General features: G+C 34.7%; 1 protein-coding gene across 7 annotated transcripts in view; it reads left to right on the top strand.

Moving 5' to 3' along the window:
* The window catches only part of BDP1 (BDP1 general transcription factor IIIB subunit), an 80683-nt gene that overhangs the window by 25591 nt on the left and 27125 nt on the right, over positions 1-27967 (top strand). For 6 of the 7 annotated variants that reach the window (XM_081133437.1, XM_081133433.1, XM_081133436.1 and 3 more), the window contains exons 12-25: positions 601-759; positions 3700-3859; positions 6014-6105; positions 6849-7044; positions 8109-8242; positions 12719-14069; positions 15396-15580; positions 16037-16253; positions 18262-18440; positions 19175-19385; positions 20973-21112; positions 24927-25128; positions 25391-25578; positions 26424-26811. In XM_081133437.1, coding sequence (XP_080989563.1) covers positions 601-759; positions 3700-3859; positions 6014-6105; positions 6849-7044; positions 8109-8242; positions 12719-14069; positions 15396-15580; positions 16037-16253; positions 18262-18440; positions 19175-19385; positions 20973-21112; positions 24927-25128; positions 25391-25578; positions 26424-26811 — 3802 coding nt within the window. The remainder of the gene's footprint in view (positions 1-600; positions 760-3699; positions 3860-6013; positions 6106-6848; positions 7045-8108; positions 8243-12718; positions 14070-15395; positions 15581-16036; positions 16254-18261; positions 18441-19174; positions 19386-20972; positions 21113-24926; positions 25129-25390; positions 25579-26423; positions 26812-27967) is intronic. The other variant, XM_081133434.1, reaches the window with a different exon arrangement.

The following is a 27967-nucleotide window of genomic DNA, read 5'->3' as shown; positions in this document are numbered from 1 at the left end:
TTTCTATGAGTTTGATTACTTTAGATACCTTATATTATTTGTCCCTCTCTGACTAGCTTATTTCACCTAGCATAAGGTTTTTTGTGTGTGTTTTTTTTTAATAAACTTGAATAGCCACAGTAATCTCTCTCTCTTTTTTTGTTGTTTTTTATGTGTCTTTATTGACATACAGGCCAGGGCTATTTTTGAATTTTTATGAGTTTATTTGAGCCAAAATGACACATCTTCTGAGGAGCAAGATCTGAAATGCTCTCATAAAATTTTAGTGAAAGATAATTTCTAAATATTACTATGATTTTACACACACATTTGATTTGTGAATCCCATATTTAAGGGATTTTTCTTTTGTGACTTTTTGAGCACTTTCCCAAGCTTGTTAATTTGTGGCAGCTGCTTTCTTTGAAGGAATAGTTCTTAATAACATGGTGCAAGAGAGATCATAGAAAAGCCAAAATATTTGTTTTAATTTTTCCATAATATGAAGGATTATCATCCATAGTGTTGGTTTGTATAAAGTATTTTTAAAAAACCTTTTAAAGAATTAGTATAAAGTATGCATTACTAAGAATTTCTTTCCCCCTGATGTTTTCATTTCCTTAGTAGTCAACATGATGCCATGTCAGCAGCAACTGAGACTTCAGATTCAAGCACCTCAGATATGCATGCATCAGAAGTTGGAATTAGAGCCTTGTGTGAGGTGAATAATGCTGAGAGTAGTTGTACAGAAGAAAGAATTGTTCAACTAAAAAATATATCACTGTAAGTACTTTACATGATAGGGTTTCAAATTTTTCAAACTTCTGATAATTTCTTATTTAAGAAATGATAATATTGTTGTTTCCTTTAGGGGTGAGAAGGTAGCTATAGACTATTTAATATGTCTGTGGTTTGAGTGTGACATCAGGGTTTTTAACTTTATATTTCACTATAGAAAGAGCCTCTATCATATGTGATGTATTATAGTGACACGAATTTTAGCAAAGTGGTAACTTACGAAATTCTAAAATAATTTAGAAGCTTAAATGTTTTCTATGAGATTTTACTTTTATTTGGTTTGAGTTAATATTCATGCCTGTTGTCAAAGTAGTGGACTTTGATATTTATGATTTTAAAGAGATGGATTATGTTCTTTAGTATATAGATACTGGTTAAATTAATATCTTCACTAAAAATAGAACAAAAGCACCACAGGAATTCCTCTTTGAAGAGATATGTCAAGAATTCAGACTTCATTTTTGTCTCCCTCATAATTCTTCATACGGGCTTAAAAGCTATTCAGTTTATGAATTATTTTCAGTAAAGCAAGGTTATATTAAGAATCAACCTTATTTTTTAAAATAATAATTTAAGTTAGTCTCTGGAATAGGCAATATATTCTTATGGTTCAACTGCCTAGAAGTGTAAAAAGGTATTGAGTGAAATAGCCCTCCAACCATATCCTTATTCACTCTAACAAGCAATCAGTTTTATTTTTTTATATTCTTTCAGAAATTTTAAAAAAAGAGTATATTAAAGCTAATACAGATAGCCCTGGCTGGTGTGGCTCAGTGGCTAGAGCATTGGCCTGAGTACTGGAGGGTCTCGGGTTCAATTCCTGGTCAAAGGCACGCACCTGGGTTGTAGGTTCGACCCCAGGCCCTGGTCAGGGTGAGTGCGGGAGGCAACCAATCGATGTGTCTCTCTCATCTCTCACACTGATGTTTCTTTCTCTCCCTCCCTCCTTCCTTCTCTTTCTCTCTCTCTCCCCATCCCTTCTTCCCTCTATTCTCTAAAAATCATTGGAGAAAATACCCTTGCATGAGGATTTAAAAAAAAAAAAAATGCTAGTACAAATGTAATTTTTTACTCTTTTAAAAATTCTAGTTGTATACATACCATTTTATAATTTTTTCCCCTTATATCTTCATATCTTTACATAAAGACCTTATTTGTTTTATAGCTGCATAGTGTTCTTGTGTGGAAGAATCACATATTATCAATGCCCTGTTGATGGCTATATAGTTTGTTTTTACAAACAATGCTTATAATTTTACATCTCCATTCATTCATCTATATGCAAGTATATTTGTAGGGTAGGTTTCTAAAAATCAAAATGCTTGCTCCATGGATATATATGTGTGTACATTTAGGATTTTCATAGATAGTGTCAAAATGCTTTCCATAGGAGTTAGGCTAGTTTATATTCCCACCAACAATGTTAGAAAGCATCTGTCTTCCTTACCAACTAATAACATTGTTATTAAACTTGGATTTTTGCTGGTCTTGATAGATTGTAAAATAACACGTCAGTATAGTTTTCCACCCCATTCCTTCTTTTTTGGCAGGGGTATGTAATTCTTTTTTGAATATTCTTCAGTTTTTTATTTTAACATTTTCTAACCTAAATAAAAGTCAAATAAAAGTCAAAGGAATAGAACAGTGAATATCTATATATAATTCCTGGTAGTTCTCTGATTTTTTTTGTTTTTAAGATTTTTTTTATTGACTTTTAAAGAGAGAGGAAGGTAGAGGGAGAGAGAGAGAGAAGCATTGATGTGAGAACGAAACATTGATTGGCTGCCTCCTGCACGCCCCTACCGGCCATTGAGCCCACAAAACCCAGGCATGTGCCCTGACCAGGAATCAAATCAGCAACCTTTTTAATGTCTTGTCACATTTGTGCTCGCTCATGTAGTCTCTCTCTGTCTACTTTAATATGTACTTTTCTTAAAATATTTATTTATTGATTTTATAGAGAGAGAAATATTGATTTGTTGCTCCACTTATTTATGTATTCATTGGTTGCTTCTTGTATGTGTCCTGACCAGAGATTGATCCTGCAGCCTTGATGTATCAGGATGATGCTCTAACCAATTGAGCTACCCAGCAGGGCAATATGTACTTTCATTATTGGGAGTGAAGTCGAGCATCTCTTCATATTTAAACCTATTTTTATTTTTTAAGTTGTACATATTCTTTGTCCAATTTTTAATGAGTTATTGATGATATTTTTTGTAGGAATTCTTTATATTTTAAGGAGGTAAGCTTTGTGGTGTGAGTTGTAAAATATGCTTTCTTGGTTTGTAATTTGTCTTCTGATCTGGCCATGTTTGAGCAATGTAAAATTTTAAATTTTTATGTTGTTAATTTTCTCAGTTTTTTCTTTTATGGCTCCTGAACTTTTAATCAAATTTTAGGTCTTATTCTACCTCAAGATTATAAAATAATACTTATCCATGTTTTCTTAATGGTTTCATTTAAATCGTTGATCCATTAGGAATATATCTGAGTACAGTGCAAGGAGTGAAGCTAATTTTATTTTATTCCCCATTCTTACCAGTTTTTCCACCATTATTTAATACTTTTAAGAATATTATTATTTTGTATTTCATCTTATCTTCACTGTTTTGAAATGCTAACTTTATTTTATACTAAAATCGTGTGTTTTGAGGTCATCTCAGCTTTCTTTTCTGTCTCATTTATCTTTTTCTTTCTATGTCAGTACCACAGTGTTTTAATTATTGACGCGAACTACTACGTTTTTAACGTCTGCTGGAACAAGTTAGTTATTACCTCATTGCTCTTCTTTTTCAGTTTTCTTTGCTACTCTTATCGTAAGTAAGCTTAAAGGAGTTTTTTTCTGGCTCTGAGTGGATTGTTAAAGAATTTCATTTAATATGCCTCAATGATAGTGCAATTTAAATAATTTTTTTTTTTTAGGGAAACTGATCAAACAGAAAATGTTAAACCGATGGTGAGAGGACGACTCCAGAGACCTAAACCTAATTTATCAAGGGCTGTTGGGAAGAAATCAGTTCTTCCACAAGGTAAAAGAGATGGAGAGAGTAAGAGTTTACATCCAGAAACTTCAATTGATAAGGTATGAAGTTAGAGACTTTATGGATATTAAAATTATAAAAAAAGTTTTCTGAATAGTTGGAAATAAAGATGTTTAGTTGTAGTTACAAAGTAATGTTGCTCATACTAAAACAAAGATACAAGAACTTACATATTAACATTAAATGTCTTACTAGTCTTCTGCTTGTGCTTTTTTTTTTTTTGAACAATTTACCTATTAATATTAAATTTGTCTTACTAGGCTTCTGCTTTATTTTATTTTAATTTAATTTTTAAAAGCTATATATGTTTATATTGATTTTTAGAGAGAGGGGAAGGGAGAGGGAGAGAGAGAGAGAAACATTGATGTGAGAGAAACATCGATGTGAGAGAGAAACATCAATCTGTTGCCTCCTGAATGCACTCCTACCAGGGATCAAACCCACACCATGGGCATGTGCTGTGATCAGGAATTAAACCGGGACCTTTCAGTGCTTGGGATGACACTCAAGCAACTAAGCCACACTGGCCAGGACTTAACGCATTTTCTTTAGAACCGAGGACAAATTTCAAACATCTTCAGTACGGTAATGACAAGCCTGACTCATATAAAATATTTATTCTAAATATTTTTTAAACCAGCTATACATAAAATTATATCTACAACCCTTTCATCTAAACACAGTTACATTACTCTGTTTTTCCTTTATAAAATTTGACTCTTTTTATATATGTAAACATTTCTGTAGTTTTTAATTATAACATAAAATTTAAAACTTTTTTCTCTGAAATTATTCATTTATACTTTCTTGGGATTGATTGATCCTTTTAAATAGTTGCATCGGGTTAACTTATCAATTTACTAACCATTTTCCTAGTGGTAGATGTTTAGGTTATTTCCATTTTTAAAAAACTTTTGAAATAAAAGCAAACAATTTTGTAAATAGGACTTTCTTAAGGATAAGACAAAGGATAAATTTCCAGAGGTGGTTAGATTAATGGGGCAAAGTATTTTCAGTATTTTTATAGGTCTTGTGCATTGTCAGACTGACAGTCAAAAACATGACTATTTACATTGCTGCAAGTATCAAATGAATGTTCCTGTTTCCTTATATTCCTGCCAGCATTATACTGTTGTATGTTTTTCATTTTTGCTAAAATGTTAGTCTACCTTTTTCCTCTTATCTGAAATATCTTTCTTATCATGCTTTTTAAAATATAGTATATTATAATTATAGAAGATATTTTTAAATTATAGAAAATTGGGGAAATATAGATTCATATAAAAATTAGAACAGCCCTGGCTGGTGTCGCTTAGTTGTATGGAGCCTCTCACATCAATGTTCTCTTTCTCTCCCTCTACCTACTTTCCTCCCTCTCTAAAAATCAATAAAAACACATCCTTGGGTGAGTATTAAAAAAAATATATTAAAACAAAAATTACTTGTAACTTGTAATTTCATTATTCAGATGCAACTAACCTTTTAACATATTAATTCTTCCAGCTTTTCTTTTACAAAATTAACTAGTAGTTTTAATTCAGTTTTTTACCCTTCTTTGGCACTTAACATTTTATAAATATTTTTCCATATCATTAAACATCTTTTGAAAACATGCTTTTTTAATTTGGTGACTTCATAATATTTTATCAATGGGTGTGAACTGAATTTTTTAACCATTTACTCATTATTGAATATTTTGCCTGTTTACAGTGTTTGCTCTTTTGCATAATATTCCAGTGAACATCCTTGTACTTAAATCTTTATCTAAATATTTTAGAATACAGTCTTAGAAATCGTACAGCTGCGTCAGAAAGGATGAATATTTTTAAGGCTCTTGATTCATATTGACAATAGGCTTTCCAGAAAGGATATACTGATTTGTGCTTTTGTCAGTAATGTATGTGATTATACAGGGCTGGGCAAAAGTAGGTTTACAGTTGTGAGTATGTGAAACACAAGTTTATTCTTACATTATTTTTTGTTAATTATTGCATTATTTTCCATACAAACAACTGTAAACCTACTTTTGCCCCACTCTGTATGTTTTATAATACTTAAATTTGTATGTATGGTTTTCAAAACTCTTCTAATTAGAAGTATAAAAGAAATTTTGTTGTTGTAATTTCCCTTTATTTATTGCAAAGTTTGAACTTTTTGAAGTTAAGTAGACTAAATGTAAAACATTGAATTCATAGACTCACATGGAGCAGGATAAAATGAATTCACTCGACATTTCTGGAATGGAGAATACAGAGAGCAAGAGCTCAACAGCTGGTACTGTGTCTGAGTAAGTATTTAGGAAGTAAAATAAAAATGGCAGCTCTTAGGAATGATTGCAGTAACTTGTTTTCTGCTTGATACTGTCTGAAGTTTATTTTCAGCTATGTACTTTAAGTCCATTTTCAGGAGTAGGTGTTAAAATATTTTAATAATGCCCTTTATGTTTAATACATATTGTAGAAATAAATTGTGATATGGATTCATTGAGTTAGCAATTTCATTTTCCCTCAATTTATTAACAGGATTATTAACAAAGTCTTGTTAGATAAGTTAATGGGTAAGATATGTATTTCTGGGTAATTTTGCTTATAGCGAGGGGTTTCAAAAGGGAATATTTAACTTTCAGTGGTGGTCTCAAATAGGCATTGCGCCAGCCTGAATCTGAACCAGTGGATTATGAACTGTACGTTTATATTATAATCTATTTCCAGTTCCCTGGAGGTGTGCATTACACAATATTATACTTAGTGAGGAATTGTATTACATGCTTGTCAGGTGTAGAGTTTCTAATTTTGTGATGAAAATTTGATTTAAAAATGCTTTTTATACTCAGGCTTCCAGGATTATGTCTTGTGTTTCAAAGATTCAAAGTGTAAAAGTATGAATATCTTTGAAGAACATTCTTGAGGATACTTGTGAAGTCTTTTATATTATAAATTGTTTATTCATATCTGAGAGAAGGGAATACTGAAAACAAGCAAGTATGTGACTTCAGAATAACTAGATTTTATTTCTTTGTAATTGTTTTAGCTTGAGTGAAAAAATGAATCTGCAGAAAGATGATCAACAGAAGGCTTTCAGACCTGCACGACTAACGAGGGGCAGATTGCAAAGGCCAAAGCCAAACATAGGTAAAGCTGCTGAGAGAAAAGAAATCCTGGCATCCCAGGAAGAGATTGGGGCCAATATAGAAAAGAATGAAAATGAATCCTGTATTGATATAGATGTAAGTACTTTGATTCCTCCCAGTTTTTTTGTTAAACAAATACATAAGCCTCCTTTCACTGCCTCCCCTCCCTGTTTTTAAACAGGAATGCCATAAAATTGTATGCATTGTTCATTAAATATAAAAGGCAAAATCTCATAGCCAGCCACTTTGCTAATTGTAAAGCCATGTAACTCTCAGCCCTCTGGACTTTGAGCATTTATGTGATGGATCATTGGCTTTCACCTTACTTCATATTTGGACTTGCTTTTCCTCATTACTCTGCAGATTTTGAATTAAACTTCCTTTTTGAAAATATAGCTAGATACGTGAATTTAAAGAAAAATTTTTTTATGTCTTTATTGATTTCAGAGAGTAAGGGAAGGGAGAGAGAAGGAGAGAAACATCAATGATGAGAGTCATTGATTGGCTGCCTCCTACAGGCCCCCTACTGGGGATTGAGCCCACATCCCGGGCATGTGCCGTGACCAGGAATCTAATCTCCATCTCCTGGATCCTAGGTTGATGCTCAGCCGCTGAGCCATGCCTGGCCAGGCTAAATATGTGAATTTTAACGCTGGCTTAAACAGAATAAAATCTTAAAAACTCCCTACTAAAATATAATTCTAAGAACAAAGGTTATGGATTTTAGATTATTTACATAATAACTGGTCTTTGTGATAAGGGTAACAGTTGGCATAGTTTGAGATTTGAATTTCTTGTTATAATTCCCAAGATCTATAATGTGATTATAAGAAAACAGATTCAGAAAGATAGACCCCAGGATATAATTCTTACAGATGAGACTGAAGCAGTTATTTGCTTTCTGATTGGGAGGAAAATGGGTGTTTGAGATGAGGTAAAAGATGTGGCTTATGAAATTTTCTGAAATATCTAAAGAAAAAACCAAAAAGCATCCCTTGAATATCATTTTATAATTTTGAAATATTTACTATTTTCCTTGTTCTCAAATTGGACACAATTTTATGTGTCCAATTGGACACAATTCAATGAAATCTTTTATAAATGGTTATTTCATTTTGAAACCCAAAACTTTAAAAAAAATGTCTCTGTTTGTTATCAAGACTCCTGAACAAATAGAAAATCAGTCATGTAAAAATTTTGAGTGTGAAGACATCACATCACAATCTGAAGAAAAAGGTACTTCTTTTCAAAATATGCAACCAGATGAGCCCAAGTCTCTTAATGAATGTCTAAGGTAAGCATCATCTTATTGATTATATAATTTTAAAATTTTGTATAAAGTTTTAGAAATTGTTAATTTAAAAAACAAAATATCTTTATTGATTTCAGAGAGAGGAAAGGAGAGGGAGAAAGATAGAAACATCAATGATGAGAGAGTCATTGATCAGCTGCCTCCTGTACGCCCCTGACTGGGGATTGAGCCTGCAACCCGGGCATGTGTCCTGACCGAGAATCGAATTCTGATCTCCTAGATCCTAGGTCGATGCTCAACCGCTGAGCAATGCCTGGCTAGGCTAGAAATTGTTAATTTAAAAAATATATATATCTTTATTGATTTCAGAGAGAGGAAAGGAGAGGGAGAGACAGAGATAGAAACATCAATGATGAGAGTCACTGATCGGCTAGCCCGCAACCCGGGCATGTGCCCTGACCGGGAATCGAACCTCGATTGCCTGGATCCTAGGTCGACGCTCCTCAACTGCTGAGCCAAGCCCGGCCGGGCAGAAATTGTTAATTTTTAAAAACAAGCAAATCAGACAGATTTATTTTCTGTATATCAAGTTATGTAATATTTAGAAATATAAACTTCATTTTTCAAGGTAGTTTATGTCATAGCTTTATTTTTCAGTTATGAGTGATTTGAAAAGAGCTACTCATCATAAATCAGACCTTGAGTTAACATGGGTAGGATTACTATTTAACATGCATTTTAAATCAGATGTCTGTGTCCAAAAGTAGAAACGTTTCTTATTTTGTTAGTATTTGGTTCTTTGGGATTAGATTGATCACATATTGCCTTTACTTAAGGTTTACATAAATTTTATGTAAAAACCCATACTTATCACAGCCAAAGCTCTTTGTATATGTTATTTTGCCTCTGGAGGGCACCAAACCAGAGTGATGAAATTATTAATATACTTTAATTTTTTTCCTTTTGGAAATATTTAATGTGCAAAAAGCAGTGAGAACAGAATGACGAACTTCCATGTACTTACTCTCTAATTTCAACAATTATTAATATTTTTCCAATCTTTACATTTAAAGTCTGGCCTATTCTATACTCTTACAGCTATGTTAACCTATTTACTACCTAACCTGAGAATGGAAGCTCGGTTTCCTGATCTTCATTAGAAGACAGAAAACTTCCTTTATTCTTCGCTTCTTCCTCTACTCTTTTGCTTATTTCCCTCCCTATACCGCCTTCTGCCACCCCCAAACTACTGTACGCTCTGCCACAGAACCTCTGGGTAGAATCCTGTACAACAACATGACTTGTTTACGTATCTTTGATACAGGTAACAGTTACAGATTTCTGACAGTTTGGATTTTTTGATTATATTTTTTTCTGCTTAAGCCAGACTGTTTTTTTTTTTCTCCTTCTTTAAGTCCTCACTAGAGGACATGCTTTTATTGATTTTTAGACAGAGAGGAATGGGGGGAGAGAACCATTGATGTGAGAGAGAAACATCAATCAGTTGCCTCCCACACACAGCCCAACTGGGGATCGAATCCACAGCCTTGCAGTGTATGGGACGATGCTCCAACCAACTGAGCCACACCTTCAAGGGCGAAGCCAGACTTCATTTATTTATTTATTTTCAGGCTCTATTTAATAGTTCATGTGGCCCGGCCGGGCTTGGCTCAGTGGTTGAGCGTCGACCTAGGATCCAGCCGATTGGGGTTCAATTCCTGGTCAGCGCACATGCCTGGGTTGCAGGCTTGATCAATGACTCTCGCATCATTGATGTTTCTATCTCTCTCTCTCCCTCTCCTTTCCTCTCTCTGAAATCAATAAAGATATATTAAAAAAAAACAACTGTGGCTTGGTAGAAAATTAAATTTTTCTTTTAGCGGTCTTTGGGTTTTAGAACCCTTGTAGATATTGTTTATAATTAACATCCAGCCTAATCTCAACAACTATTTTTTTCAAGGCTGTGTCCTTTCTATTTTTTAATGTGGCCTTTCTGGTCTTTGAATCTCCAACATCCTTAAAAACAATTCTAAGATTCTGTGTTTTATCAAACCATATGCCTCTTTATATCTAATAGGCAGTTCTCCCTTCCCAAACACTTTGAACTGTTCAAGGTACTGTGTAAGAAAGAGAAAATAGAGACAGAGACTTTGAGATGAAGAGTGCGTTATAAAGTCTTCTTGATTATATATTAGCAAATATGTCTTTGAAACTTATTTCTCTAGGCTAATTTTGCGTCCTTTGTACTTAATATGATTATCTTATGGAGGTTTATAAATATTTTGTTGATACTTAAACTCTATGTTATAGAAAAACACATGTGGACCATGCAGCACATTTATAGTTTTGTGTGCATTCTTCTACGTTCTCTAGTTGTGATCCTTTTTTTTCTTTGTCTTTTTTCTTAAATTCTGTGATCTTGGAGAGAGTTGTGAACCCATTATATGTTTTAAATTGAGAAATAATCGAGTGCAATTGCGTATCTGATTTCTAATCTCAGGTACTGCCCTTCAGTTAATTACGCAGCTGATGTGAGCTCTGTAAGAGGTCTGTGTTGTTCACCGCTGCATTCCCATTTCCTAGCACCGGCCTTCTTGCCATGTAGTAGGTGCTTAGGAACTATTCGTTGATTGTTCATGAACTCCAAGTAATTTGGTACTGATTATTTATCCATAAAATAAAGCTTATCAAAGCCCCTTGATTACTCAGACAATTTAAGCACATAGAATATAATCATAACATTGTGTATTTGTATCTTAAAATCTGAATTGATATTGAAATAATGAAATTATTAATAAATCTTTTTCTTAAAGCAGTTATATGTTTTAAGACTATGCTAGTGTTTAAAATGTGACTTTATAATGACATTTAATCTTTTCCCATGATAACCAAACCAGGATTGCTAGTGCATGAACCTCGCTAAAAGCTAAACATTTCTGGTTGGAGGTAAAAAGTATCATAAGTCAGAAAATAGAATAAAATCCACCGAGGACTAACTAAATTAAATTTCTTTTATCAGTTGATATTAATTTTACACTGAACATTACCTATTACTAAAATTAATGATAGTTAAAAAACACCTCAGTTATATAAACAAGTACAATTAAAAAAAAAAAATCTTTATTGATTTCAGAGAGAGGAAAGGAGAGGGAGAGAGAGAGACAGAAACATCAATGATGAGAGAGTCATTGATCGAGCCCGCAACCCGGGCATGTGCCGTGATCAGGAATCGAACCCTGATCTCCTGGATCCCAAGTCAACGCTCAGCTGCTGAGGCACGCCTGGCCGGGCAACAAGTACAATTTGAAAAGCAGTCTTGTCCTAAGAACCTGCCTTGAATTATCAAAAATTGCATTAAACAGATGTTTCAATAAAGAAAGATAGGTTAGGACCTAGACAAGTTCAAACAAGCACTAACATAGCTTTAAACCTTTTTAAAATACTGTTATATACACTAGTTCAGACTAACATTGGTGAATAAATCTAGTGTTTCATTTGTTCTAGCTTTTGTCAAGAGATTGATGACCTTTCTTAACCAGTTACTAAGAACTCTTGTTTTCATTCATATATTTTTACTGGTTTTTACCATCTAGTGCTATAATAAAACACAAACCAAAGTGCTGCTGCTTTTCTGGAGAACAAGGTACTTGTTCTAGATAGTAATTGTTGTATGCCCAGTAGCATTCAGGAAACGGCAAAATGTTGTTTATTTAATCCTTCCTTTTATTCCCAATTTGTATTATGAAACCCCAGCTCTTAGGAAATGTCTGTACAGGAAATACCATTTTTAATTGTTTTTAAAAGTGAGAAGGTGTCAACCTGGTTCTTAGTCATAATGCCGTATCTTGTTCAAGTCATGCCTCCATCTAGCTGTTTGAGATGCCAGTCAGGTCTGGCCATGTAAATGAGTTGTTCCTTAACTCTGTGGCAAGGCCCATGCCTGTGTAAAGGATAGTAGGGGCAACGATGCAGGAATAGCAGACACAAATTGGGCTAGCTCTGGTGTAGAGCCTGGAGAGTTTTTCTCAGGCAGTGTTTTCGAAGAATGGTGTGGATCACAGGAAGAAACTGCTCAGGGCCAATTAGCTGCTGCTCTTATTGACCTTGCTGATGAGGTTTTCTTTATATAAGTCTCTGTATAAATAGATATATTTAATTATTTTAAGACTTTGCCATAATTTCAAAAGATGAAATTATTCTCTTTTAATTTAAATTTATTATTTTAAAAAATAAATTCTTTTATTATTTTTATTTTTTTAAATTTATTGCTTTGAGAGAGAGAGAGAGAGAGAGAGACATAGATTTGTTGTTCCACTTACGCATTCATTGGTTAATTTATGTGCCCTGGCCAGGGCTTTCTTTTAATTTTAAAATTTTACCCAGAGATTCCTAAGGCTTTCTTAATTTTTTTTTTTTTTTTAATCAAATTTGAGAGTTCCTGGTGTTTTAGTAGTGAGTTCTCAACCATCCTCTCTTCAACTGATAGTCTGGTTTAAAATTTGTCTATTCTTTTTATAGTATTCAAGAGGATATTGAAGTAAATATACTCAAACAAGCTCCAGTTCTAAAGAATCGATTTCAGAAGCCAAAACCAAATATAAGAAGAACTGGAAGAAGAAACATTTTCTCAAAGGAAGAGGTACCAGAGGAGATTGTTGTTCCTGGGAGAAAGACAGCAGCAAGGCTAGAAACCTCACCAAGGGAGAAGGTACCAGTGGAGGCTAACACTACTAAGGAAATGGAATCAGAGTTAGAAGGAACTGGAAGCAGAGACATCTCTCCCAGGGACAAGGTACCAGAAATGATTGACATCCCTGTGGACATGGAGACAGATTTGAAAGAAACTGGAAGAGAGATTTCTCCAAGGGAGAAGATTCCAGAGGTGACTGGTGCCACTGAGGAAAGAGAGACAGATTTGGAAGAAACTGAAAGAAGTGAAATATTCTTAAAGGAAAATGCCCTAGAGGAGGTCAACACTGTAGGAGAAATGGAGACAGGTTTGAAAGAAACTGGGAGGGATATTTCTCCAAGTGAGAAAATACCAGAGGTGACTAATGCCACTGAGGAAATAGAGACAGAGTTGGAAGGAACCAGGAGAAGAGAAGTTTTCACACAAGAAAAGGCCCCAGAGGTCAAAATTGTAGGTGAAGTGGAGACAGGCTTGAAAGAACCTGGAAGAGAGATTTCCCCAAGGGAAGAGATGCCAGAGGTGACTGGTGCCACTGAGGAAATGGAGACAGAGTCGGAAGGAACCAGAAGACGAGAACTCTCCACACAAGACAATGCCCCAGAGCAGGTCAACACTGTAGGGGAAGTGGAGACAGGCTTGAAAGAAACTGGGAGGGAGATTTCTCCAAGGGAGATGGTACCAGAGGTGACTAATGCCACGGAGGAAAGAGAGACAGAGTCGGAAGAAACCAGGAGAAGAGAAATATCCACACAAGAAAAGGCCGCAGAGGTCCAAACTATAGGTGAAGTGGAGACAGATTTGAAAGAAACTGAAAAAGAAACTTTCTCAAGAGAAAGGGTACTAGAGAGGATCAGTGCCACAGGGGAAAGGGAGAATTTGAAAGAAACTAGAAAAAGAGACATTTCCCTGATGGAAAAGACATCAGGAAAGATGGCTGCTATTAATGTAACAGAGGCAGATTTGAAAGAAACTGGAAGAAAAATATCCTTGGGGAAAAGTGGATCAGAAGAGATCGGTGCTGCGGAAGAAATGGTGGCAGATTTGAAAAAAACTGGAAAAATAGATATTTCTTTAAGGGAAAATGAACCAGAGGAGACTGGGACCTCAAAACAAACAGAGACAGATTTATTGCAGAGCAGAAGTGCTGACTGCAGTGCTGTGCCTTCACTAAATATCAAAGTATGTATGTTTCTGCCTTTAAACATTTTTTTAAAATGCTCTTTCAGAGAAACATTATCAAAATAATTCCATGATTATTGAGTCCAACAATGTTTAAAATCTCTAAAGCAAAACTATCAAAAATTGTAAGACAATCAGGAAAGTGAACACTAACTGGATATTTGATGATATTAAAGAATTTGTTAATTTTTCTCTGTATGATAATATTATTGAGGCTGTGTTCAAAATGGAGTTATTTTAGAAACACAGTAAAATATTACAGATTTAAATAAATCTCGAAAGCCTAAAGACTTTCTTAGTCCTAAATTCTATGTTTTGGGACCTTGAAGAACTATATATTCTGTTTTTAAAAAAATTAAAAATTCTTTTTAATTGTGGAAAAGTCACTTTTTTTTTTTTAAACGTGTCTTCATTGATTTCAGCGAGAGGAAGGGAGAGGGAGGGAGAGAGAGAGAGATAGAAACATCAATGATGAGAGAGTCATTGACCTGCACGTTCCCTACTGGGGATCAAACCTGCAACCCGGGCATGTGCCCTGACCAGGAATCAAACCATGACCTCCTGGATCATAATGGGTTGATGCTCAACTGCTGAGCCACGCCGGCCTCGTGAAGTTACTATTCTTAATGTGAGTTTGAAGTTACTCTTTTAGATAAAAGGAATAAATGAAATTGGATTAAATTTGTGTTAACTAGTGTGAACATACATTGGAATTATTTCTTTTGACTCTAAATGTATCAGTTTTTCTCTATTTTTCCTTCCCCACCCCACTTTATTCTACTTTTAAAAGTTCTTTCCATTAGAAGTTTTCAGTTATTTGAAGTTCATCCTATTCTAACATTTTCGAGGACTTTTTTTTTTTTTGACTGGCTTGGAAAAATCATAATATGCAGTATAAAAGGAAGAGTTAACTGAATTTTATGTTTTAACATTTGTAAATTTTATTTAAAAATTAAAAAAAAACAGCCCTGACAGACGTGGCTCAGCGGTTGAGCATTGACCTGGGATCCAGGCGATTGGGGTTTGATTCCCTGTCAGGGCACATGCCCTGGTTGCGGGCTCGATCAATGACTCTCTCATCATTGATGTTTCTGTCTCTCTCTCTCCCTCTCCTTTCCGCTCTCTGAAATCAATAAAGATATATTTAAAATAAATAAATAAAATAAAATGTTAAAAAGGAGAGCAACACATTTAAAAAAAACCAAAAAATTAAAAAAAACAAACTTCTGGATTTTTAAAGAAAAATGTTTAGAATATAGTAGGCTTTTGTTTGAAATGCTTAAGGAGTCTTGTATATGTACTGATTTACTGTGACTATTCTTCCAGAACGTTAGCAGTGATGTCCTATCTGTGGTGCATACATCTATAGAAGAAAAAAATTCTGAAAAGGAAGTGTCAAGTCAATTGAGTCATTGGAAGACTTCTTTGCAGACTTCTGAACTTGGTAAAACAGAAGACCAGGGGCCACGATCTGCAGATGTTCCAGAGCAGTTTTCAGATACTAATTTAAGGTACAAGTATTTAGATCTCTGTGCTTTTAAAGAAAAAGCATATAAAGTTATATTTGCAGATTATGTTAAATTAAGTGAATTTCAAGACATAATCTATAGCATAGTGTTAGAGATTTTAAGCTAGTTTGGGAAAGACTGGGAGAGAGGATTGAGGATATTCTGACGGTTGATTGTAAGAAATACTAACATACAGAATTGCGTGTAAACACATACTCCTAAGTCAGTATGGGTGTGACAAACCTGTATGTTCTTTGTTGCAAAGATAATATAATTCCTAGACTTACATCTGTCTGGATTGTGCCACTCATTTTTTCAAGATCTACCAAATAGTTTGATTTGTCTTCCTGTTAAGAATTAGAATTAAATATTTACTGCCAGTCTCTAAGGTTGTCCTAAGACTCCTTTCCCACTGCCCCTTCAGTTTATTCTAAAGCTTCATAATCCTTGTTCCAAAAGCAAATCTTTTCCTCAAGAACAGAAGCCATTAAAGCCAGCACCTTTTATGAGAAGTCGATTAAAAAGACCAAAACCAAACTTATCAAGAGCAGCTTTAAAAAGAGAGACTATGGAAGCAGAAAAACATATACCTGGCAAGAAATTGGAAATGGATAAAATTGAGACTAGTGTGATACAACAGGATGGTGAACAAATGCACACTCCCTCTTCTGAACATGTGAGTGATATTTAAGATGCAGATTTTTTGTTTTAGTTAATAAAACACCTGGAATTGAAATTTCACAAATATTTCCTCATATAATTTTTACTGTATGTGATTTTGTTGTAGCTGTATTTAATGTGCCTCATTGTTCCACATGGTTTGTGTAAGAATCTCAAATCTCTCATGATGGGCAAGTATTTCATGGGAAAGAATTTAAGAAGCCTGGGCTCTAGTTCAGGTTCTAAACTTTGCTATGTGATCATAGCCAAGTGATGCAACCAGTTTCTTCAAAGGAAAAACGGGAATGACAGTTCTTTTACTCTGTTGTGAAGGTGAAATACAAAGTTAAGAGCTTGGCCTGGCTGGTTTTGCTCAGTTGGTTGGAGCATTGTCCTGTGCACCAAAGGGTTGCAGATTTGACTCCAGATCGGAGCACATACCCAGGTTGTAGGTTGGATCCCCATGTAGGTTGGATCCCCAGTCCCAGCTCGTGTGATCGATGTTTCTCCTTCACACAGATGTTTCACTCTCTCTCTTCCTCACTCTTTTCCTTACTCCCACTCTCCCTCCATCTTTCCCTTCCTTCATCCCTCCTTTCCTCTCTCTCTAAAATCAATTAAAAAAACATACCCCAGGTGAGGATTGAAAGAAAAAAGTTAAGAGCTTGATAAGAGTTAAAGGAGATGTTTTATTCACTTGGTTCAAAACAAAATAAGATTGTGTGATGTAGCATCAGAAACTTTGAAATGAAATGTTAACATTCATAAATTGAGTATTCTAAACATATAAAGTACTTTTTTGAATTAAAATTCTTAAAAAAATAAAATTCTTATTTTGCATCTTAAGTAGCTTAATTCTTATTGTGCTTGAACATTTGTACTTTTTTATTCTAATCTTATATTTAAAAAAGATAAATCACTTTTTTATTGATATTTTATCTGATTATAAAAATTTCAAATTGGAAAATATGTAGAATATAAAAAGTGCAAGTCCGCTGTAATGTCCCATCTCTCCCTCCCAAGTTAATCATGTAGTAATTTTGAATATATCCACCTGGACTTTTTTCTATAGATACTTATTATATAAATAATAAAATGTGAGGGTATGTGCCCTGACCAGGAATCAAACTTGGATCTCCTAGATCCTAGGTTGATGCTCAACTGCTGCGCCACGCCCTGCTGGGCTTCATTGATTTTTTTTTTTAGAGGAAGGGTGGGAGAGAAAGAGAAACATCAGTGTGAGAGAGAAACATTGATTGGTTGCCTCCCATACACACGTGACTGGGGATTAAACGTGCAACCTAGGTATGTGCCCTGACTAGCAACCAAACCCGAAACCTTTTGGTGTATGGGATGACGCTCCAACCAAGTGAGCCACCCGGCCAGGGCTGTGAACATCTTTTGGAAATCAGTGTTTAGAATTTTTTTATATGTTTTTATTGATTTTTAGAGAGAGAGGAAACGGGGGGGAGAGAGAGAAACATCAGTTAGCTGCCGCTCCCTCATACACTGACCAGGGATTGAACCCAGAATCTGGGCATGTGCCCTGACCAAGAATCGAACTGGTGATCTTTTGGAGCATGGGACAATGCTCAACCAACTGAGTCACACCAGCCAGGGCAGTATTTAGAATTTTATATTTTAAATGGCTCTATACTGTTGTATTATAAAGAAATTTTAATTTATTTGTTCAGTCCCCTAGTGATAGATTTGTCTTGTTTTCAATTTTTTATTTGTTTTTTCTTTAGTGTAATGCTAATTTTTTTTCTTTTGGCAGGGGGGAGTTTAATAATATTGCTATAATAAATATCCTTGTATATAATTTTCTAGATATTTATTTGAGTATTTTTATAAGATACATTTCTAGAAGTAGAATAGCTGGGAAATAAACTCTTTAATAGATCTGCCCTATTCTCTACATATATATACTATACTAATTTATAATTTTAATGGTATATGAAAGTTTGTATTTCCCTATACTTTTACCAACCCTCAATGAAATTTTTTTTTAAATCTCCTTCTAGGATGCATCTTCCCTGATGACATCAAGAGAAAAAGACAAATCGGGTCACAGTCAGAAGGAGGCTGTGATATTACCATGTGTACTGACAGAAGAGAACCTTTTACCTTCAAGTTCTTGTGAACCTAATGAGGCCTCTCAGTCTACACAAGCCCAGGAAAAGGAATTACTTGTTTCTATGGGGTAAGTAGTGATAGTCCTTTGAAAATCTAAAATAAGACAGAGTTCTTTCAAATACTTCTTTATTTTTATTAGGATGTGTTAATCTATTTTAAAAGTGAATATAAAGAATATTGTACTTGGTTTATTTTTATTCCTATGGCAGACTACCCATAAAATTGAAAATCAGATTGAGTTCAACACCTTTTAATGCTTGTCTGCTTATATTCACTGTTTACTGCTTCAGATCTTGCACAAAACAGTGCATTAAAAATATATGTATATAAGGTATGTATTATTTGTCTTTTAAAAAATTGTAAAATACATATAACATAATATTTACCTTTTAGCCATTTTTAAGTGTACAGTCCAGTGGCATTAAGTACATTCACATTGTGAAATCATTGCCACCATCTCCAGAACTGTATTTTCCCAAACTAAAAGTACATACTCATTAAACAATAACTCTCCATTCTCCCCTTCCTCCAGTTCTTGGCAACCACAATTATACTTGCTTTCTAGGAATATGAATGTTGTAGGTACCTCATATAAATTCATTACCTTTTAAGAATTTGAATAATATGTTCTTTTATAAAATAAGATATAATCAGAAAGTAATACAGTTTTCCTTTAATGCTATAAAATATTTTTATAGAGAGGATATTTTTATTAGAAGATACTCAAATTTTATATTTTTACAGTGAATTTTAATCTTTTTACAGTCAAATCCCTCTATTTTCCCCTGTCCCTCTTTCTAGGACTCATAATATAAACACTTTTCAACAAGAAATGAAGGAAAGTGTTACCCAAACTGCTCAACCAGTAAGGGGCCGACTTCAGAGACCTAGACCAAACATAAAAAAGGCTGGACAGAGGCAAATGGTAGAAAAAGGAGAAGCCAAAGGCATAGTTAAGGAAGAAAGAACAATACTACAAAAAGATGAAACTAAAAGGAAATTCCTGACTCTGGTGAGTTATTGTTATGTAATTAAGTTGAGCCTTTTAATGCATACTAAAATATCAAATGATAGCTCAGACTTGTCTTACGTAATCTTATACTTAACTGTATTCAATCAATACATAATGTATCTAGTTTTGTTATAGATTTACCATTCTGAATTTTTTAAAAAATAATGTTTTTATTGATTCAGAGAGAGGAAGGGGGGGAAAGAGAGAGAGACACAGAGAGACAGAGAGACATCAATGATGAGAGTCATTGCCGGCTGCCTCCTGCATGGCCCCTGCTAGGGATCAAGCCCTTAACCCAGGCATGTGCCCTGACCGGGAATTGAACCTTGATCTCCTGGATCCTAGGTTGATGCTCAACCACTGAGCCATGCCGGCTGGGCTCCCCGTTTTTAATTTAATGTGTTAACTGACTTTCTGTGTCAAGAATACAGGGATATATTATTTTTAACTGCTGCATAGCATTCTGCTCTTTTGGATGACAGTTTAAGCTTCTCTTACTGATGGATCTTTTGATATTAGAAACAAATCTAAGTAGCGTAATGCCCGGTTCAACAGTTCTTGTTTTTCTTTTCTTTTTCCCACTTTATTAAATTTATTGGGGTGATAATCGTTAATATGAACATACAGGTTTCAGATGTGGGTTTCTGTGTTACAAGATCTGTATATTGCTGTGTGTGCCCACCACCCAGTCATATCTTTTTAAGATCCCTTTTACCTCCACCCACACTCCCCTTCCCTCTGGTAACCACCACACTGCTATTTGTGTCCACGAGTTTCAGTTTTATATCCCACATATGAGTGAAATGATATGGTTCTTAGCTTTTTCTGACTTAATTCACTTAGGATAATATTCTTTAGGTCTACCCATGTTGTTACAAGTGGCAGTAATTCATTCTTTCTTATGGCCGAGTAGTATCCATCGTGTACGTGTGTCCCAGCTTCTGTATCCAGTCCTCTACTGCAGGACACTGGTGTTTCCATGTCAGTTCTTGTTTCTCTGTCCCTTTCTCTCTATTAAGGGAAAAATCTAAATTTAAAGTGATTGTAGCCCAGCCGGACGTGGCTTAGTGGATCAGCGTTGACCTAGGATCCAGGCGATCGGGGTTCAATTCCTGGTCAGGGCACATGCCCAGGTTGTGGCCTCGGTCCCTGGTTGGGGGCGTGCAGGAGGCAACCGATCAATGAGTCTCTCATCATTGATGTTTCTATCTCTCTCTCTCCCTCTCCTTTCTTCTCTCTGAAATCAATAAAGATATTATTTTTTTTTAAATAAAATAAAAATAAAGTGATTGTAGTTCTTATTTGAGCCTCCCAACTCTTTTTCTTTTAAAAATCATTAACCTTTTTTTGTTTTGAGTTTCACAACAGATGGTTATGGTAGTTTTAAAAGCATCATCTAAACATATTACTGTGATAATGTTTGAAACTTTCTGAATTAGGCATTTCTGTTTTGGGCAACAGAACATGAACATACCCAGTTTGAGCCTTCATTTTAAAAAACTAAATACCTTTCTTAATGATCGAAATATTTTAGGAGGTATATTCTGTTGTCTAAAAGAACACTTAAGTATGGTTTTGTCATTTCAGCCAAACTCTCAAATTGGAACTCACATTGAAGTTGTATCCTCCAAAGTTTCCGAAGGAAGAATGGATGAAAATCAGAGTCATGTGGCTCTTGTAGAGAACCTTCATGTTAACAGAATTAATGTTGTAGATAAAAAGATGAGGTGAGTGTGCTTTTAAATCAGAAAAGTATCAAACTTTCCAAAAATAAAGGTTGGGTTTTTACATAATTGATTTTACATAACTTCACTTATTGAAAGTTTTATGAAAGGATAAAGTAATAATTATGATCTAGAATACTTTAAATCTGCTTCTTCCAATACTGTAAGAAATGCATGACTAATTTTCTCTTAATTTATAAATTCTCTGAAAAGTTTCACAAGCTTGCTCATTTCTTATTTTAAAACTAAACTCTTATTTTTATTTTATTTATTTATTTATTTTAAATATATCTTTATTGATTTTAGAGAGAGGAAGGGAGAGGGAGAGAGATAGAAACATCAATGATGAGAGAGTCATTGATCAGCTGTAGCCCGCAACCCGGGCATGTGCCCTGACCGGGAATCGTACCCCGATCTCCTGGATCCTAGGTCGATGCTCAACCACTGAGCCACGCCCGGCTGGGTAAAACTAAACTTTTATGATAGGTTCTTGAGTTCTTTGTATCTTTAGAAATTTATAATCTCCTGACTAAAATTCATAAACAGGAAGTGCTATAAAGTACTTAACTACATGCTATATTTGGGCTGTGTCCCAAACCAAGTGGTAAGAATGATATCTATTAAATGGGATATGCTAGAAGGGTGAAGATATATCAGCATTTCCTTTTATAAATTATTAGTTGCAATATGTTTTATTGGTACTGATATTAAAGCAGGATATGTTACATTCTTTTTTATTACATAAGGAAAACAAAACACCTGTCCTATTCTGGATATAGTCCATGGCCCATCTTATTTACTGCACTATCTTTGTAACTAGGATATGTTTCAATGACATATTTATTAATTTTCCCTCAGGATGTCTTCAGCACATATAAGTTTACTTTGAACATTCCAGCTTCCTTTGTAGGATTATATAGAATTATCTTGAATTTTTGGACAGTGCAGAAGAAATGTTACTGTATCCCTTTTTCACCCTCTCTAAAGCTATAGAAGTAGAATTTGGGCATGTTATGTCATCTAACTGCATGAGTAGTGCTATTGATTTTGGATGACTATAAACAATTTGCTTTCCTTTAGGCAGGTTTCTTATATGAAGCTTTTATTGTTTTAGTATGAATTTTCCTCATTTCATTTATTCCCCTGGGTGTGGGCAAAGCCTTTTCATATTATTGAAAAGCCTTTTCATATTACTATTTTAAAACTAAGGGCCAGTTTTTTCTTCAGTTAATATCAAGTTTCCTTACTAAGTCATTTCTTCATTTCTTTAAATTGGATGTTTAAATAAAGTGGTGCTTAGAAATATTTCCACTAATATGCATTATAGATAACATTTGTATTACAAGTGGTATATTGGATTAGTTGGTGATTGATCCTATTGGGTAATTCATCTCTAAAAATGATTCCAGAGAATACTTTCTGAGGTGTTAATTTCCAAACAGTAATGATGGACCTATTTCCATCTCTGGCTTTTCCTAATTATTGTTAATGGATCTATTGTCCATGTATAATTTAATCCCGTTTTGGTCTTACAGAATTACATAATTTTGCCACTGAAAGGAACCTTATTACATTCATTTAACCAATATTTTAGTGTTTTATGTGCCAGACATTGTTCTAGGTGCTGACAATATATTACAATATAGGAACAAACAAAAAATCCTGTCCTTGTGGTGGTTATATTCTAATTAGGGGAACAGATTATAAACAAATAAATTGAATAATAAATAAGTAGAGAAGAATATAGCAGATGGGGGAGGAGGAAGTACCATGACTGGTATTTACTTTTTAATTATCAGTAATCAGAGAATGCTTCACTGAAAGGGTACCATTGGAGAGAAGACCTAAAAGAAGTGAAGGAGCAAGTCAAGGAGATGTGTAGGCGAAGAGGGAACCGCAGTTCAAGAGCACTCCCGGGAAGAACACGCCTGGCATGTGTGAGGCACAGCAGAGGGGGCCAGAGTGAAACAGGGAAAGAGAGGACGAGTAGTAAATGAAAGAAAGGTGAAGGCTGAGTAGAGAGAAGGGCAGATTGCCTATGACCTTTGTTAAGTATTTTGATTTTTATTCCACAGGAGCCTTTAAGGACTAGTAACCTTTGAGGTCAGCATTTCCTAATGATCTCATCTATAATTGACTAAATAAACCTGGAGGATTTAAATGGCTTGCTCAAAGTAACATTGGCAATTTAGTATGTAAACTTAAGTTTTCAGGACTTTTGACTCAGACTAGCAAATTCTATATAGTTATATAGGCAGAGCTTCCTGAAAGAAACTTTGCATATGCCAAGACATTTTATGCTCAGCCTTTGCATTCTTTAAGAAGGGAGAGCTCACTTTTAAATTTCCCCAACCCGGGCGTGTTCCCTTGACCAGGAATCAAACCAGTGACCTTTCCGTGCCCTGGACGATGCTCAACCAACTCGGCCACATTGATCAGCCCCCACCCCCCTTTTTAACCTTCTTTCTTTATGAAGTTTATTCTAGCTGTTAGCTATATCTTGAGTGATACTTTCTTCAGAGTGTATATTCTGTAGTTTTTAAGTTAGCTTATTCTTATGTAAAGCATTTTCTTGTGCCTTTTGACTTCAGTAGCACATTGTAGCTTATGTATATATTTCATTTTTAAATACCTTTGTAGAATCACACTTGATTGTAAATAGATTATACTTAAGTTACATATAAGTGTTTTCCCAAAAGCATTAGCTTACACTAAATGTATTAGTTAGCATCATAACCTTGTTAGAACTTCTTTGAACTTCCTTGGTGTTTCACTGCCAGAAGAGCTTAGGTAGGAATATTTGAAAATGTCACTAAGTACTTTTTTTATGGGTAATTTATTAGAAAGATTACTTAAGATTAGTCTTTAATACAGATCTTTTAGCGAACTAATAATAGACACATATGCAATTATTCTTTATAAATATCCACATTTATATTAATTTGAAGCTTTCCAAATTTATTTTGTTGCCAGTTATTCTCAGGAAACCTTAAGACAGCTGTTTGGGTTGCCTTGGAGGCTATGGCTACTCTCTATTGAATGTTAAAATCATGTCTTTCTATGTTTTGGCAGATAAAATGGGTTACATTGAGATGCTTATGACACTGGCTATCAGTAAACCCTTTTCCGTGAACTGCTAGGCATCTGGAGTGAGAAAGGACTCTAGCTTTCAAGCCTACTCTTGGACCAGTAGGACCACAATTGTTGTGAACATCGTATATTTGGTCCTGCTTCAGAGCCCAGTTGAAGCATTTGTTTAAAATGCCATTGTGAATCCATCTTCAACTACTAGAATTTTTTTGGTTTGTTTATTTCTAGTTATTACTCTGAAAATTACTTAAAGTAGAATGAAACCACAAACCAGAATGAATGAAAGTAAAAAAGATTAATATTATTATAAAACTATTCCCCACGCTGTACAGAAAATGGATGTTATAAAAGCCTTTATGTTCTCCCTTTCATATCAGCATAGCCAATTTACATATAATCCTTTGAATATAGTATTTGTTTGTGTCAAAAATTATTTGATTTGCCCAAATGGCATAACTCAGTGGTTGAGCATCAACCTATGATCGAGGAGATCACAGTTTGATTCCCGGTCAGGGTACATGCCTGGGTTGTGGGCTCCATCCCCAGCAGGGGGCATGCAGGAGGCAGCCAGTCAATGACTCTGTCATCATTGATGTTTCTATCTCTCTCGCTCTCCCACTCTCTGAAATCAATAAAGACATTTAAAAAAATTGTTTGATTTAACAGCTGTTACATTAAGAAAGAATTCTGATTTTTGTTTTTCAAAATGATTTGTGCTTCATTCCAGGGATGAACATAAAACTTCTGTTTCTAGTCCAGCACAATTGTTAAGAAGACAGTTCCAAAAGGCTAAGCCTAATTTGGGAAGAGGACATGATAAGGAAGAGGAACTAGGTATAGAAAAAGACAGAGCAGATCTGAGTGAGGCAAGGAAGCCAGAAGATAATTTGCTGCAGCAAGGAGATTCTGACACCCAGCTCCTTCAAAAAGTAAGTTTGAAAAAATATAATTTTTATCAGTGGGCTGTTTTTTGTTAGGATCATGAAGAAGAACATTAAAAAATATATAATTTTGCCTTTTGTATTACTATTTTCATGAAAATTGAAGTGACATTTTAGTATTACAAAAACTTAGAAGCCAGTCATGGTGTGTGTGTGTAAGCAAGCATGGAACTTTAGGCCAAACTACCAAGTCAAATTGCCTTAGAGATTGTTTTTGTGGTAATATTAGCTGTTTCTTCTTACATTTAAGGAAAAAGCTGAGCTGCTGACACCTCTGGAGGTTTCAGCAATAGAAGATTGTGTAGGCAAAGAAGCTGGTTTAGCCAAGAAAGATGCTCAGTCAGAAGTTGGATCATCAGGAAGTGCTGGACAGAAAACTGTAGAGGATAATTCTGTCTCTTCGGTTGTCGAAGAGCAATATCTCAGTAAACCAGCAAGGTAAAATTTTCCATAATATACTTTCAGAAGAGGAAATAAAAACTTACTCTTTAAGGATGTCCTACATTAATATATTGATAGAGTAAAAGATGACCTGTTAACAGAAGTATAGATTGTTTTTTATCTACAAGTCTATTTCTTTCCCCCTTTCGATTTTTATTTATTAAAATTTACTTTTTTCTGATCTTTTTAGGAAGATTTTCTTTTTCTTACATTTAAAATCTCTTGGTATTAAGTATATTAGACATGAGCAGAAATCTCACCAAAGAGTAATATGCAGTACCTTAATAGAGTACTAATTTAGTTGGGGTCATAAAAACAGTGAAGGAAGGGTACCCCTTTTCCATAATTTTCAAGAAAAGTGGAAGGGAACTTGAGTTCTTAAAACCAACATTGTTCTGATGGATTTTTTTGCATCCTCTTTTTTTCTTTTATCCTAATCTGTTTACCTAATAGGATAAACCAGTATCACTTTTTAACCTCGTATTTTGTATTTATTGGCCCATTGACCTTTATTCCTTTTTTTCCTGATAATTTCCAGTCTTGTATTTCATCTCCACTTAAATAGCAAGGGGAAAAATGGCCCAGAAATAAAACTTACTATGAAAAATTTGTGGGTAGATACCTAAGGTTTTAATTTTTTATATTTTTACATTCAGATAACTCTGAATGAGAAACTAATAGTAAGTTTCTTCTTTTCACAGTATAAGTTTTTGACAGAATGAGTGGTGGGAGTTTTCATTTTAAAAGCTTGAGTTGGGATTTCACTCTAAAAGTTTGGTTTTCGTTAAAATTATCATTGTGTGTGTGTAGTGACTATGTTGTTATTTTGATTAAATTTCCAGCCATTCACAACTGTTAAAAGAATCAAATGACTCTAAAATTGCTCTAAATCGAAGAACAACTTTCTCTTCTACCTCTGGATGTGAGATACATCATAGTGAAAGGAGAATGCATCGGAAGGTCAAACCAAATATCAACAGAGGGCGTGGATCAAAACGAATTCGGAGTAAGACGTCTAGGAAGGAACCTAGAGCTTCGAGGGCCGTGCTGGTGACTCTTCGGGCGTCCCAGGAAGAGGAAGAAGATGATGTGGAAGATTTTGAGTCTGCCTATGAGGAAGAAAACTATCATCTTGCTCCAGAAGAAATAAACAAAGCTCCAGTGTTTGTACCTGTTGGTCTCAGATCTCCTGAACCTGTTTCTACTCAGATTGAGGAAACGATGGAAGAGGTAGTTTGTTTTTTGAATGCTTGGAACTTTATCTTACTTGTATTTTTCCTTCAGTGGATCATTTTTTCTTCTCTTAGCGATTATTAGGATTTGTAGAGTTCATTCTCTAAATTACCTCTACCAAATGGAATTTTTATAGGCTCAGCCTGAGTTCTGATTGGTAGAGAAGATAGAAGGGACATAGGTCTATATATTCTTAATTGTGGTAAAATACACACAATATAAAATTTACCATCTTAACCATTTTTAAGTGTCTAGTTCAGTAGCATTAAGTATATTCATTGTGCTATACCATCATCACCACCCATCCGCAGAACTTTTTTTATCTTGCAGAACTAAAGCTCTGTACCCATTAAACTAATTCCCCATTACCCTCTCCCCTTTAGGCTGTGCCAACCACCATTCTACTTTTGTCTCTGACTTTATTCTAGGTAGCTCATGTAAGTGGAATCATACAGTATCTGTCCTTTTTGTTAGCAGTTTATTTCATTTAGTATAATGTTTTAAAGGTTCATCTGTGTTTTATCATGTGCCACAATGTCCTCCTTTTTAAAGGCCGAATAATATTTGCTTATGTATATATATATATATATACACCACATTTTGTTTGTCTGTCAATGGACAATTGGGTTGCTGCCACCTTTTGGCTAATACAAAGAATGCTGCTATGAACATGGGTATACAAGTATCTCTTCTAACTCCGGCTTTTAATTATTTGGGGGAATATACCTAGAAGTGGAATTGCTGGAATGTATGGTAGATTATAAATCTATTTTTAATTTTTTTTTAAATTCAAGTTTCACTGATTTTTTAAAAAATATATGTTTTTATTTATTTTAGAGAGAGAGGAAGAGAGGAAGGGGGAGAGGGAGACGAAGAGGGAGAGAGAAACATGGATAGGCTGTCTCCTGCACACCCCCACTGAGGATTGAGCCTGCAAACTGGGCGTGTGCCCTGACTGGAAATCAAACCAGCATCCTTTTGGTGCATGGGATGGTGCGCAACCAACTGAATCACACTAGTCAGGGCCTATTTTTAATTTTTTGAGCAACCACCATACTGTTTTCCATAGCAGCTGCATCATTGTACATTCCCATCAATAGTGTACAAGGGTTCTAATTTCTCTGCATCCTCACCAACACTTGTTATTTTCTTT

The sequence above is a fragment of the Miniopterus schreibersii genome (assembly GCF_964146895.1).
Source record: "Miniopterus schreibersii genome assembly, chromosome: 3".
In the NCBI taxonomy this organism is placed as follows: Eukaryota; Metazoa; Chordata; class Mammalia; order Chiroptera; family Miniopteridae; genus Miniopterus; species Miniopterus schreibersii.
The sequence above is the reverse complement of the archived record's forward strand: the minus strand, read 5'-3'. Positions and strand labels throughout refer to the sequence as shown.